General features: G+C 39.0%; 1 protein-coding gene across 2 annotated transcripts in view; it reads left to right on the forward strand.

Annotated features, from left to right (window-relative positions):
- Nucleotides 1-1,683: 1,683 nt before the first annotated feature.
- gphna (gephyrin a) overlaps nucleotides 1,684-15,158 on the forward strand; it is a 51,519-nt gene continuing 38,044 nt past the window's right edge. For both annotated transcript variants that reach the window (XM_085768296.1, XM_085768297.1), the window contains exons 1-4: nucleotides 1,684-1,843; nucleotides 10,584-10,662; nucleotides 10,768-10,825; nucleotides 13,528-13,620. In XM_085768296.1, coding sequence (XP_085624422.1) covers nucleotides 1,780-1,843; nucleotides 10,584-10,662; nucleotides 10,768-10,825; nucleotides 13,528-13,620 — 294 coding nt within the window. In that variant the 5' untranslated portion in view covers nucleotides 1,684-1,779. The remainder of the gene's footprint in view (nucleotides 1,844-10,583; nucleotides 10,663-10,767; nucleotides 10,826-13,527; nucleotides 13,621-15,158) is intronic.

The following is a 15,158-nucleotide window of genomic DNA, read 5'->3' on the forward strand; positions in this document are numbered from 1 at the left end:
AATACATAGCAGCTGCAATATAGGAAATTGAGTAATTTTTTATTTAAACAATGGAGACTTTTGGAACCATTTACATTTACTTATTTGGTGGACATCTTCATTCCCAATTGTCCACAACAGTAATGCTTCAATAGACTACAACAAACTTTATATTGCTGTGGATGCCACAGACCCCAATTATCTATGTTGCAGTAAATAATCCTGGTGTGAGATAACATGACTTTCTTCTGTTGTCAAATGCCATGACAGTGATAATCTTTATGATGAAGACATTTTGCTGACATTGTGTAGGCCCACAACTCATTTAATAGACATACAGGGAACTAAGAGGGAACTGTAACTTTAAACAATCCACCATCCATTCTACCCTGAAAAGTTTTAGCATCTATTTTTGTGGTGTTAAAATGTGGAATAGACTAGATGAGGATATAAAAATGTGCAATAACTTAAAACAATTTAAAAGTAAGTACAAACATACACTCTTGGACAGCTATAAAGAACTTGACAGCTAATTTTACTCTTTTTATTTATAATCATGGTCTTATTTCATATTAAAGCAATATGTTTTTAATCATATGGAACTATATACTGTATGACATGAATCACAATGTAAGGGGGGGCTGAACTTGATAAGCTTTGCTTCCTTCAGCCCCATCTCAAACTTGCACAGTTATCATGATTGTTTTGTTTCTTGTTACATAGATTGTTTGTCTTTTGATGTGCTTGTTCAGGGCCGTTGTATAGGGGAGAAAGGTGATGATAATTCTAGGGGCCCAGCGCCCAGTGGGGCCCATGAAAAACCCCAGTAGGCCTAGTCTAATCTTTGTATGACTGATTTATTCTGCGTAAGACCCTGACAAATACTCTTAGTACACTGTAAAAACTCAACATCTTTCCAAGAATATTTGTCTTATTTCTTGTCCAAATGTCTCATTTCTAGTCAAAACTAATCTCTTTCCACTTAAAATAAGACTCATTACCTAAAAATTTACTTGTTTTTAGATCATTTTCACTTAAATTCACAATAAATAGAAAAATCTGCCAGTGAAAGTAAGTTTTTTGTGCTTGTAATAAGGAAGAAAAACTTGTTCCACTATCAGATTTTTTCTACTTATTCCAAGTGAAAATCTGCTTGAAAGAAGTAAAGAGTGTCTAAAAACAAGCTGCTTTTAATATGATGTCTTATTTTAACTATAATGAGATTTGTTTTGACTAGAAATTACATTTTGACTAGAAATAAGACAAATATTCTTGCTAAGATACTTGAGTTTTTGCAGTGTAATGCTGCATTAGCATCAAAACAAAGAAGGCTAAATAAAAAATGATAATACATAGTAGTCTAAGAAAAAAAAAGGAAAAGTTAGGGGGAGGGGCCCACTTTAGTATTCTTTAAGGGGGCCCAGAATTCCTAGCAACGGCCCTGTGCTTGTTTGAGACAAATAAAAATCAAATAAAAATCAAATCAAATCAAATCACAATGATAGCCTAACGTTAGATATTTCCCCCCCCCAAAAAACTCTATGTGGGGCTTCCTCAAAATACTAGTAGCCTACAGACAAGTCTTTTGGGGGGTGTCCCCAAATTTTCACAAATTAGTTGGAGGACATTTACACTAAAGGACACAAGTAGGCTACACATACACACACACACGCACACACACTCACACACACACACACTCGCTCTCTCTCTCTCTCAGAGTCGTCCTCCAGAGGTGCAGCAGCCCGCACACCACATTGTTTCTATGTACGTGCAGTCACAGTGCAGACAGAGGTTGTAAACATGGCGGCGGACGGGATGGTGCTCACCAACCACGACCATCAGACCCGAGTGGGCATTCTGACGGGTAAGTTTAAGGACCTCGCTGTTTGATATGATAAATGCGATTGAATTGAATGCATCTAATCTTGACAGTTCATCTCTGAGAACGTTTTAGCCGTGGGCTGCTTGATACGAACCAGTCGGGTATCACGATTACAAGTTGTCTTCGCTGCAGCAGCAGCAGAGCTAGCTAATGTTTGCCAGAATGCTAACCCGGTGCCGTTGACTGTCATTGCACTAACCAACGGTGCTCGGTGCCTGCAAATGTCTGACATGTCGGACAGATGTGTGAGGAAAAAAGCTCCCTGGACCGACTTTATTTGCAGTTCTGTATTGCAGTTTGACACATTAATGTTACCGTGTAATAATGGCTGGCTGGCTGGCTGTCATGTTCGGTGTTTTAGTTACTGGATATACACGACAGACAGTAGCTACACTGGAATATTTGATGTATCGTCAAGTAGGAAAAAAGACCCACATGCAGAGACTTTCAAAATTAGGGGGCTTATTCCCATGCGAGCGTGCACTGCAACGGGGTTTTACACCGAAATTGCGCTTTTATTTTGAAAGTTAACCCAGCTTTCTTCCGATTTTGTTGTTGCATGTTGCAATCTTGACGCAAGGGAGCGTTATTTTTCCATCAATGTGCCCGTTACCGAGCCTATATATATATATATAACGTTATATCAGTTGCATTATTCATGTCCCATTGCAGATATCCGATATGTTGGCATTGGCAGCTAGTAATGGTGCTGTTAATTAATTAACATTTCTTCTGACAGGCTTCTGACAGCCATTTCGTTTGGACCCAATGTGTGTGTATGTGTGTGTGCGTGTGTGCGTGTGTATTTATCCAATGCAGAAAAGTAAATACATCGCACGACTAGTTCTACCTATTATAAGCACATCAGAAATCAAAGGGCATGCACTGCAGCGCTAAATGCTAAATGAATTGTGTTGCTACAGGCCGATTCTGCAGCTGCACTCTAGTTTGCTCAGCGGACGTTTTATCCCTGAGTCGTGCAGCGGATACTGTAGGACTGGGACTATAGTGTTCAGTCAGTATGACAGTCACCACCAGCACTAGCCGTGGTGAAGCCTATATACTTGCCTAGGCAGGGGGAGTCAGACGTGAGGATAATGCTAAGAGAGGAAACGAGCCAGCAGCAGCTGACTGGGACTGGGAAGTCTGCCGTGGGTTTCATGAGCTACAGTAGCGTTTCAGCTAACAGCAGCTAACACCTGACAGCCACCACCAGCTGCTGTCACCTCACCTGTTTATGGACCTGCTTAATAATCACTTCATGTGTCTGCATGCAGGGCCGGCCCTAGGATTTTGGTGCCCCCCCCCCAAACAAGATTTTTGTTTGTGGCCCTCCTGCACTCTAAGCGCAAACACCAAATCACTGGTTAAAACTACAATACAGACATGTTTATGCCCTCTGAGGTTTGAGGCCATTTTCTCGACTTTTACATTTACATTTTCTTAAATTTATCTTTTTATACTTGCAGATGTAACAATACTCAAGTGTTTTATGTCTAAATATTAGAACCTCCGCTCTAAGCACACTGAGGCCAATTTATCCTATATAGAACACTGTATAAAGAAATAATTTAGGCCAAATGCTGGAAATTTGAGGTCTGCTTTTTGAAAGATTTCAAATCCCTTGTGAAAACACACCTTCAGTCATGAGAATTAACTGTTTTTTGGTGCTTGAAATAGGATATGAATACAGTAATAGATAAGTGTAGAAAACAATTCTAAAATGAAATTTTGTAAGATTGCTTTTTGAGCACAAATGTTGTCATTCTGCCATTCTATTTTCACCAAATGTGAGATAAAAAGAAGCTGAATATTGACTTCAAATTACATATAAAGCTCATAGCGTGCACATGCAGACCTCAGGATGTTTAAATGACTTGAATGAACCCCGCTACTTTTCTGATCATGTGGACCCCCACCTAACGGCTGTGGCCCTAAACAACCGCATAGAGTGTTTATGACAGGGGCCGGCCCTGCATGTGATGGTGTGTGTGTGTGTGTGTGTGGGAATGTGAGGGGGCTGTCGAACAAAAATGGGAAATAATAGGCTACTGACTGACAGTGAATATATTAGAGCTAGTGCTTCCTTAAGCCAAATTACATGTAGGCTAATGGTTCAATTAGCATGGGAGAAAAATTTATAATAGGGGATTTATTTATTTGGCCCGCTGAGGTAGGCTCACTGGCTCACTACTGGGCAGAAGGAGCCTTGATCCACCAACCTACACTGGTGTAACACGGTCTAGTTAGTAGAAGCTAAAACATCACTGGCCATCACTTCACCAAGAAGCTGTGACCAAATGAGCAAAGAAAAGGAAGATCCTACTCTATAATCTCACATCTCTCAACTATGGCCCATACTTTTGCAGCATCTCCATCTCCTTAAGGCCACTTTATTTTGACACTGTACTGTTGTTTTGAATACTCATTAAAACAGGAGCAGGAATATGGTTTTTTTTTTTTTGATAGTTTGTTTGACCTGCCAATTTTGATTTTGGCTGATTGTGATTTTCTCTCTAAAAAAAAACATTGTTCACAGTTATGCAAACATTTTGTAATATTTTGGACTTTATGTAATGGAGCATTCATTTGTACTGTATGGGTGTCAAAAAACTTAACTATAGCTAGATGAAGGTCTCTCTCTCTGAGCAAGGATGAACTAAAATCACATGACTGCTCTCTGGTTACAACTCCTGACAGTGCTGGAGATGTGGATGTGGACATCTTAAAGGGATAGTTCAACATTTTGGCAAATTGGCCCATTGCCATAATCGCTATAGTCATAGCAGTAGGTTCGTTACCTTTAATTATCGGTGTAAGCTATTTTTAGAACGGAGGAGCGGAGCGGCAGGCGGCTCAGGGCTATGCTATGGAGGCTAAGGGAATTTCTTGGTTTTCCTCATCAAACTCATCAAATACACAACCCAACAACTCCAAAACGCTGTCGTGGACAAGTTGTGACCTGCACATTCACCACGCTATGAGATAATAATGGAACGTTACGAGACGGAGCTGTTTTAGAGGTAAATTCATGCAAAACCGCTGATGCGCGTTGCGTTCAGGGACACTTTTTCAGCAAGCAGACTCTGTATTTACCCTGTATTTACCTCGAAAACGGCTCTGTTTCGTAACGTTCCATTATTATCTCATAGCGTGGTGATTGTGCAGGTCACAACTTGTCCACGAAAGCGTTTTGGAGTTGTTGGGTTGTGTATTTGATGAGTTTGATGAGGGAAACCAAGAAATTCCTTTAGCCTCTGTAGCGTAGCTCTGAGCAGCCTGCCGCTCCGCTCCTCCGTTCTAAAAATAGCTTACACCGACAAATAAAGGTAACGAACCTACTGTTATGATTATAGCGATTATGGCAATGGGCCAATTTGCCAAAATGTTGAACTATCCCTTTAACTTGACCTTAGAGGTATTACTAAAATTCACTCACAGATGACTTCCCTGAAAAGCAGCCTTTTCTGATCACCAGATAGATTGGTGCATCTCTCCTCGCTGGTGTAATATCACCTCATGTCTGAGTAACGTTAGTGAAAACCACATGCCCTGTTCTCAGTTTTATAAATATATTGCAGTATTTTAAAACTGACAAATGACAACCGACAAGAGAAAAAGGTGTCTTGTGATCTTGTTTTCCCATTTGCTCTATGCTTGTTTTATACAACACAAGTTAAAATTAAAAGGAAATTAATTTGTTTTAAAATAAATATATACTTTCTGTATTAGTTGTTAATCGATTCATTTTATTTTATTAATTATTATTATTATTATTATTTTTCACTGGCTTCTGGATAGTTGCTCTGTGTTGACTGACAGGTTTTCTGTCTCTGTGCGAGTTATAGCTTGTAAGGGTTTGGTCATGTTTGTTGATATTATCTTGTTCAGTGTGTTTCCAGAGCAGGTCACAATGATCTCACTATCACATTTGAATCATCAGTAATAAACCTTTCCGTGAGCCAACCAACTCACTATTTAGTCGCCTGAACATTTTGAAATTCAGGGACTTAGTTGATTACATTACAATACAAACCATGTACAAAGCAAAAAATAAACTTCTTCCTCAAGATATCCAGAATCTGTTTAAAATGAAGGATTCCAGTTATAACCTGAGAAGACCACTATTATTTGAGAAACCAAAGACTCGAACTACTGTAAAAAATCACTGTCTTTCTGTTAGAGGGGTTAACATCTGGAATAATTGTCCTGAAAATATTAAATTATGCTGTACTCTAGTCAGCTTTAAAAAACTTTATAAGAACAACATAATTTCTCGTTACAGTATGGAAAATTAAGTTCAATGATTTTGTACTATTTTGGGTTATGCGCTGTGTACAATTCTTTATTTTGTTGTGATCAGAAATTTAAGTGTACTGATTAATTTCAAATGTCTGTGATCTGATCCTATTGTATTAATGCGTATATATATTATATTATTTTATTTTATTTAAATTTTTTAAGGTAAAAGGGGTAGGGGTATATAAACTTTGGATTCAACCTACACCCTTTCGGTTATATAAGCTTGATATACCGAAATAAATACATTCATTCATTCATTCATTCATTCATTCATTCATTCATTCATTCATTCATTCACATCATACTTCTAACTGATGAAATTTACAGTGATTGCACCTTTTCAAATACTTGTGGGTATGTTGTAGTAGGTGCTGCCAAACCTGGTTCAGGTGACATATCTATATATATTTCATTTGCACACACTTTACATACCTTTACATTTCTACAGTACATTACATGTTAACAATATCAGTCTTTATTAGGGACTTCTTGTTTAGCTCGGCTATTAGCATGTTTGTTTGAATTAACAGCAATTAGCAGTGTAGAAAAAATATACAAGATACTTTGAGGTAATTTACAAACACTGTCTCCATTACATAGTTTATCCTCCACTGCCATTCAATACGTCATTTGGTCAGTTATTTAAACCAGCACTAAGGAACTTTTCAACCTTCATAAAATATTTTCATAACTTTTGTGATGATACATCGACTTACAACAAGTTGAATGACACCTCTGTCGTGGTCTGAGGGGGTCTGTATCATTATGGTCTGTATCTCCTTCTCTGGCACTAAGCAGCTTTGAGGAGCATGGTAGGAACCCGGCTCTCACTTTACTTTCACTTTTGCGAGTCACAACAAGGAGGGAACAGGCAAAACGGCACTTTAGCAATGGATTATGTTTGTGTTTTCACTTTGAAATGATCCACTGGAAACAGAAACTTAGTTTTGATGTCTTCTGTTAATTTTAATGCAGGATATTTACAGGGCTTCACGCTAGTGTTCATGGGAAATGGAGTCTTCCTTCAGGCAAAACACTACCGCTTTGGTCCACAGGCGCCGCCAAACTCAACCAAAACTGAAAGTTCTTTAGTACTGCTTTTAAAATCATAATTTAAAAACATTGAAATATATAATAAATAGACTTGTGCTATACATTTAAGAGTATATAAGAGTACTTACATTATCTCAAATGTATTAAACTTGTTTTAAGAGAAATCTGTGGTAATCAAATTAATGGGATGGGTTAGGATTTGGTTGCCTGTGACTGACATCATATCCATAAGCTCTGAATTGGTACAGCAGTAGTTGGTAAAATGGAAGTATAGTAGCATATATACTGCCTACTGCCTATTAAATAAACGAATTACTACTGTAGTATGACTTAAAAGCTAAAAACTGTTTTTAGGTCATATTTTTTCAGGTGAGAATTTAAAGGGACAGTTGAGAGAGAGTAGGTTCATTAACTTTAATTGTCGGTGCAAGCTATTTTTAGAATGGCAGAGCAGAGCTGTGAGCTGCTCAGAGCTACGCTATGTAAGCTAATGAGATTTCTTGGTTTCCCTCATCAAACTCATCAAATACATAATCCAACAACTCCAAAACGCTCTGGTGGACAAGTTGTGACCTGCACATTCACCACGCTATGAGATAATAACACAACGTTATGAAACAGAGTTGTTTTCGAGGCAAATGCAGAGACTGTTTGCCGACTTCCCCCGACAAGGCATCAGCGGTTTTGCAATTTACTACGAAAACAACTCTGTCTGGTAACGTTCCATTATTATCTCATAGCGTGGTGAATGTGCAGGTCACAACTTGTCCACCAGAGCGTTTTGGAGTTGTTGGATTGTGAATTTGATGAGTTTGATGAGGGGAACCAAGAAATGAGCCTCCGTATAGCGTAGCTCTGAGCAGCTCACGGCTCCGCTCGGCCGTTCTAAAAATATCTTGCACCGACAATTAAAGTTAATGAACCTACTACCTAAAGCCATGGATTGTGGCAATGGGCCAATTTGCCAAAATGTTGAACTATCCCTTTAACTACGTAGACTTACAATACTTGGTCCATTTGCAAACCTGCTGCAATGATATTCAAGATGTCAGGACCAGTCTACTACTGTACAGTGATGTTAGGAACTGAAAGCTCCACCTCCACCATTGTATTTTGAAGAGCTGCAGTGCATCATGGGGCAGTTCAGGATGAACCGTATTCTCACAGCACATGCTCAGAAATTCTTGCTCATCTACTATGCATCTGGATATTTCTCACATACACAAATTCATGCACCACGGCACATACTCATTTTAACGTCACAAGTATGAATAGTACATGACATGAGTAAGGTGGTTCCAAACACAGTCCTGCTCTTCAGAAACCTATTAGTGGCTGACCATGGGGCTACATGCTTTTTTAGGTACAGCCTGTCATGGTATGGTATGGTATGGTATGGTATAGATACTGGAAAGAGAGACTGACAGCGGACGCTGCCCAAAAGGTACGGTAATACAGTATGTAGCGGCATCTAATAAACCCATTATTGTTGAATTTCTACAGTCTTTACCTTCAGACAGAGCCACACTTGCTGTCTTATCCTGCCTACAAGTGTATGCAGTGTCAAGTTTTTACATTGAAAATTCATAATGTCTGTATTCTACCCAAACTGTATACTACCAAAACTCCATATGATTATGTGATCATGGATTACAACTGCAGTTTTCTTTTTGAACATGGAATGATGGGATTGCTTTTTCAGTTCAAAAAACACTGTTAAATTGTAATTGGACACAAAAAATGCTAAATACAAGATAGGCACAGTTAAACCAACACTAAGGAACTTTTCAACCTTCATAAAATATTTTCATAACTTTTGTGATGATACATCGACTTACAACAAGTTGAATGACACCTCTGTCGTGGTCTGAGGGGGTCTGTATCTCTTTCTCTGGCACTAAGCAGCTTTGAGGAGCATGGTAGGAACCCTGCTCTCACTTTACTTTCACTTTCACTTTTGCGAGTCACAACAAGGAGGGAACAGGCAAAACTTTAGGCACTTTAGCAATGGATTATGTTTGTGTTTTCACTTTGAAATGATCCACTGGAAACAGAAACTTAGTTTTGATGTCTTCTGTTAATTTTAATGCAGGATATTTACAGGGCTTCACGCTAGTGTTCATGGGAAATGGAGTCTTCCTTCAGGCAAAACACTACCGCTTTGGTCCACAGGCGCCGCCAAACTCAACCAAAACTGAAAGTTCTTTAGTACTGCTTTAAAATCATAATTTAAAAACATTGAAATCTATAATAAATAGACTTGTGCTATATATTTAAGAGTATATAAGAGTACTTACATTATCTCAAATGTATTAAACTTGTTTTAAGAGAAATCTGTGGTAATCAAATTAATGGGATGGGTTAGGATTTGGTTGCCTGTGACTGACATCATATCCATAAGCTCTGAATTGGTACAGCAGTAGTTGGTAAAATGGCCTCTTAGTGCTGACTCCAAAAACTCCAGTTGAATCAAACTGGGCTGTGATCACACTTCAACAAGTATAGTAGCATATATACTGCCTACTGCCTATTAAATAAACTAATTACTGTAGTATGACTTAAAAGCTAAAAACTGTTTTTAGGTCATATTTTTTCAGGTGAGAATTTAAAGGGACAGTTGAGAGAGAGTAGGTTCATTAACTTTAATTGTCGGTGCAAGCTACTTTTTTTGTCTTTATTGCCTTTTCAGTTAAAAAAACACTGTTAAATTGTAATTGGACACAAAAAATGCTAAATACAAGAGAGGCGCAGTTAAAAGTCTGGATAGTAAAACATTAATGACATTTCTTTTTTTGTTGTCTGTCTTCTTTTTTCTTTTCGTTTTTTACAACTTTTTTTTTCCCATCTTGAAAATATGGACATCAATGGTTAAACATTTGTTACATAAGTTGTAAACCCACCCCCCACCCTCCAGGTGGCATCCCTCATTTCAAACATACAGTCAACCACACAACCAAATAAACCGGCAACAGATAGACACTTAACTCACGAGTGCATATAGATAAAGCCAGGCATACATGTCCTCTTCATCTGTTGGAATATACACTGTTTCCAAATATCTGAATACTTAAAGAGGAAACCAAATACAGAAATAAATAGACATAGACACACACTGAAGCCTCAAACCAATCTGCTTTGATTGTTGTGGCGATAATAGCAACATTTTGGACCTCTGGTAAAAAAGATAAAAATGAATCCTGATAATCATAATTCAGGTATTTTTTTAATTTTATTTAAGTATCTTATGAATGTCAACTCTTTCAATCAGTGTGTCACGGATCAGTGTTAGTGTTAATATGTGATAATGTGTCCCATCCGTACTGCCAGAGGTGGTCTGTGGTGTAACCTGAACTTCTCTCCTCTTCAGTCAGTGACAGCTGCTTCAGGAACCTGGCTGAGGACAGGAGTGGAGTCAACCTGAAGGACCTGGTCCATGATCCCTCACTGTGAGACTATATATGAAATCTATGCATGTCTGCACACACACACACACACACACCAGCATACACACACTTGTATTACACTTACTGTATGTGTGTCACCTCCTGCAGGCTAGGAGGAGTCATAACAGCTTACAAGATAGTTCCAGATGAGATCGATGAAATCAAGGTATGTATTTTTTGCTTTGAGCACCGTCAACAACATCACACACAGGTTATGAGACGCAACAATATGCTGTGGTAACAGTCTTGACTTAACGCTTAAAGGGATAGTAGCATTTTTTAAAAGTTTTTAACTTTTAAAGTGGGGTTGTATGATCTACAAATAGCCCCTAAGTACTTTAATTGCAGTAGAAGACTCTCTGCACTCCTCCCGTTAGCAACGCCAGCCCATAATAGCCCTGCCCAGAGATTTACAACATACAGTGTTGTGAATGGACCCAAAGAAATATTTCCACGGCCTAAAAGAGGTTTTACGTGAAAAAAAATACACAGTTCCATTGTTCGCTATAATATAATTTTTTCCAGCCCTTCAAAGTGCAGGAAAAACGCAGTTTTTATTTGGACCTAACCAACTCACGTATCCCTCCGCCCAGGGTTAGCGCCCGCCGATCAGCAGTTGGTTAGCTCCAAATAAAAACTGCGTTTTTCCTGCACTTTGAAGGGCTGGAAAAAATTATATTATAGCGAACAATGGAACTGTGTATTTTTTTTCAGGTAAAACCTCTTTTAGACCGTGAAAATAGGCCGTTTCTTTGGGTCCATTCACAACACTGTATGTTGTAAATCTCTGGGCAGGGCTATTATGGGCTGGCGTTGCTAACAGGAGTAGTGCAGAGAGTCTTCTACTGCAATTAAAGTACTTAGGGGCTATTTGTAGATCATACAACCCCACTTTAAAAAAACTACTATCTCTTTAACTTAACGCACTCCCACTGGCACTAACCCTAACCCTAATCTTTTTTCGCGGGGCGGTGTGTGGTGTGGCGCAGTGGGTAAAGCGGCCGTCCCATGTAGAGGCTCCTCCAGTCCTCACCGCAGGCAGCCCCGGTTTTGAACCCCTCTCTCTGCCTCCCCCTTTCCTGTCTATCTCTACTGTGAGCTATCAAATAAAGGCAAAAAGCCAAAAAATATACTTAAAAAAAAAAGTTTTTTTGCTAGTTGGCAGGGCTGTCTGACATCATCCAACATTTAGCCAGTGAGGATTTCTCAGTTCAGTCCTCATCTAGTCCCTGAATGCAATGAGAACATGATTTTGTGTTGATCTCGTACAAGGCAGCTTGTAGTGACTTGTAGAGTCTTCATTTCTTATTTCTTTCTTTAGGCCTTGAATAATATTATTTGTTGAGGTTTCCCTCCATTTGAAATGATACACAGAGAGTTAGAAATTCAGAAGAAGTTAATAGTTAGTGAAAGCATTTATAAACTGTGATTAACTATAAACTCTGAAGTGCAGTGATGGAGGTTTTTTATTATTATTATTATTATTATTATTATTGTCCAGGATCTTCAGAGTGTAGTTCACTGTAGATAATCCTATGTTTTTGGTGAACAAAAGCTAAAGGCAGAGATTCAAGATTCAAGATTCAGAAGTTTATTGCCATGTCAACAAGTAGAAACAAGTTGATAGGAATGTGTCTTGGTTTTTGCTCTCACAGAGAAACAATACAATACAATACTCCCACCACAGGTTCAGAGTAAACCTGTGGAACTTGAATCAGTAGTCAGTTAGCAGAGCAAGTACTGTCAGGTCTTGGGTTCCTGTCCAGCATTGGGTGGTGAATATCCAATAAGTGTTGTATGTAGGGATGTCACGATTATAGATTTTCTTTGTACGATTATTGTCAGAGAAATAATCACGGTGTTACGATTATCATGATTATTATGCATTAATTAATTTACATCATATGAATGGGTAAAATCAAATACAGTCAAAATATAATTACAATACTAATTTTTTACTCTAAATATTTTAAGTCTCTCTTATTAATATATAACCATTAACCAGTTATTAATCCTGCAGGGGAAGTGTTTTAAAGGTGTACAGAAATGGCCGTTTGTCCCGTTTGTCGCGCCGAGTTGTCACGAGCTGCAACACGAGTTTACCCGAGTAAGGAAAATGAATTTGATTGGTCGTTATCGAGCGGGCGGGATATTCAAAGTTTGGGGCGAGCCCGAGCTCCGTGTGTGTGTGCGTGTCTCAGACGTTTGAATGACGGATTACGGATCCAATATCAGTGGCTAGTGAATCGTGTACAGGCTGACGTATAATCCGTGCGCCTGCATTATCCAATACGAAAAAAAAAAACTACACTAAAATACACACTTTCATCACGGATTTACTCAAAAATAGAATTTTGCACAAAGTTTGGCCTACATCGTCTGATAGATGAGTTATTACACTAATTTTATGACCCAGAGTGGGCTCAAATTCAATTTTCTTTTCTGTACACCTTTAAATATTCAAGTCATTAATTGTCACCAACACCAAATGTTGAAGTTTGTCATTGTTTTTTTTAGCACAAATGACTCGCTAACATTTAAATTCCTACCAATCGTATGTTAGGTTAGGTAAATGGACCAGTATTTCTTAAATTTTCCTTTACTTTGGTGCACATCTCCCTCTGTGTTTCCAACATAATCTTTTTTGGAAAGTGACGGTATTTAGGCATCTTTACGATTAATTAATTGTGGCGTTTAATACCGCGATTAATTGTGAAAACAAGTAATTGTGACATCCCTAGTTGTATGTATAAAAACACTTAAGCAGAATGTAGGTATTTGTCAACACTAGGATTAGAACCCAGGTTCCTTCTTTGTTGAGATAACATGGTACAGACGTTAACAGTGTGTGTCTTTACTTGTGTACAGGACACTCTTCTGGAGTGGTGTGATGAACAGGAGCTGAATCTCATTCTTACTACTGGAGGAACTGGCTTCGCCCCACGAGATGTTACACCTGAGGTACACACACACACTGACTGCAAGAGTTTATAAAATGAAAATATGAAATATATACATCAAAAAGAATTTGACTTGACTCAAAGTGATTGTGAAGTCGACCATATCATGACAAACACATAAAGGAGGATAAGGATACCAAGAAGGGTCCGATACGCTATAATAATAAGACTAAAACAGAAATGTAACTGGCTACAGCAGTGGTTTCCAACCTTTTTTGGCTCGTGACCCCATTTTGACATCACAAATTTCAATCAAGATACGTCAGCTCAGATATTTTTATATACTTCATTTCATTTTATTTTAAAGCAGAAGTAAGCGATCCGGTCGTTTTGGCTAATGCTGCGTTCCAGGCAGGCTTTTGAAACCGTAAATTACAGCTTCAAGTCACGACTTATGACTTTGTAGCGTTCCAGGCAACCCACTCGTGTTTTTCCGACCTGTTTTACCTGTGAAAGGCACTATAACGGCCACTCGTAACTTCCGACCCGTGAACTCGCACCAGATCGAACTGGTACGACTTCACAGGTCGGAAAAACACGAGTTACGAGTTGCCTTGAACGCACCATAACGTCTTGTCAGCCGATGGAGTCAGCAGCCCCCCGCCCTCGTCATGGATCTATTGGTCCTCGTCCCTACGTCACCACATTCAGGCGCATCCCTTGGCTGCACACACAGCCCTTCATGCCGTTCTCTCTCCTCATTGGATAAAAATTGTAGGATACAAGAAAAGTTTTCTCCTCGGCTCAGAGCAGAGCAGAGTGACTGACAGACCCGTGTTTCAGACCAAACACTCTATGTAAGTGATTGCTGTCGGAAGATACAACTATTTAAGACTTATATTAAAGGGACAACGAGGAGTTTTGGAAAAGCAAAGTGTTTTCACACTACATTTATGAGCCTCCGCGCGCACCGTAGAATTCTTTGACCAGCGCAAGACGGACTCATGTTGTCATTCATCAATAATTAAAGTCAGAGGTTCAAAGAGGTTCAGTTACCGTCGTAGTTCCGACCATAAACGGCGATTCCGCGGCGTTATTCTCATTAAGGAAATGCTGGTCGAGCCGCCACCACTAATAATAACAAAATAACGATAGAGACAGAACGATATATTTATCGAAAATGGGCCCATTAACAAGTGTGGGTAGCGGAGATTCATCCACATTAACGTGAGACTTTTTTATAACCGAATAGAAACTCCTCGTTGTCCCTTTAACACAAAAATATCGCTTACTTCTGCTTTAAACCTAATATTGTGGGGCAACATTATTTGCAGCCATATTAATCTCTGTGGAGGTTCCACAGGTTGGTTTCTTCATTGCCCAGGAAAAGAAGGATACCCTTCTTGGCTGCCTTTGAAACAAGACAGTTTAGTTGCGCTGCTGTGAAGGAATGGGTCTTGGAAAGCAGCCCTCAGGGATGCTACAAGGAAGCTGCCCCTGAACAGGGACACAGCTACTGTAGTGATGACACAATAGTGACCAATCAGCAGTCTGCACTGTTTTGCAGTCACCTTTTAGCTTGGAAAATTATACTTATTT

Source organism: Trachurus japonicus, chromosome 22 (assembly GCF_045865225.1).
Source record: "Trachurus japonicus isolate A0001 chromosome 22, Traja_1.0".
Lineage (NCBI taxonomy): Eukaryota > Metazoa > Chordata > Actinopteri > Carangiformes > Carangidae > Trachurus > Trachurus japonicus.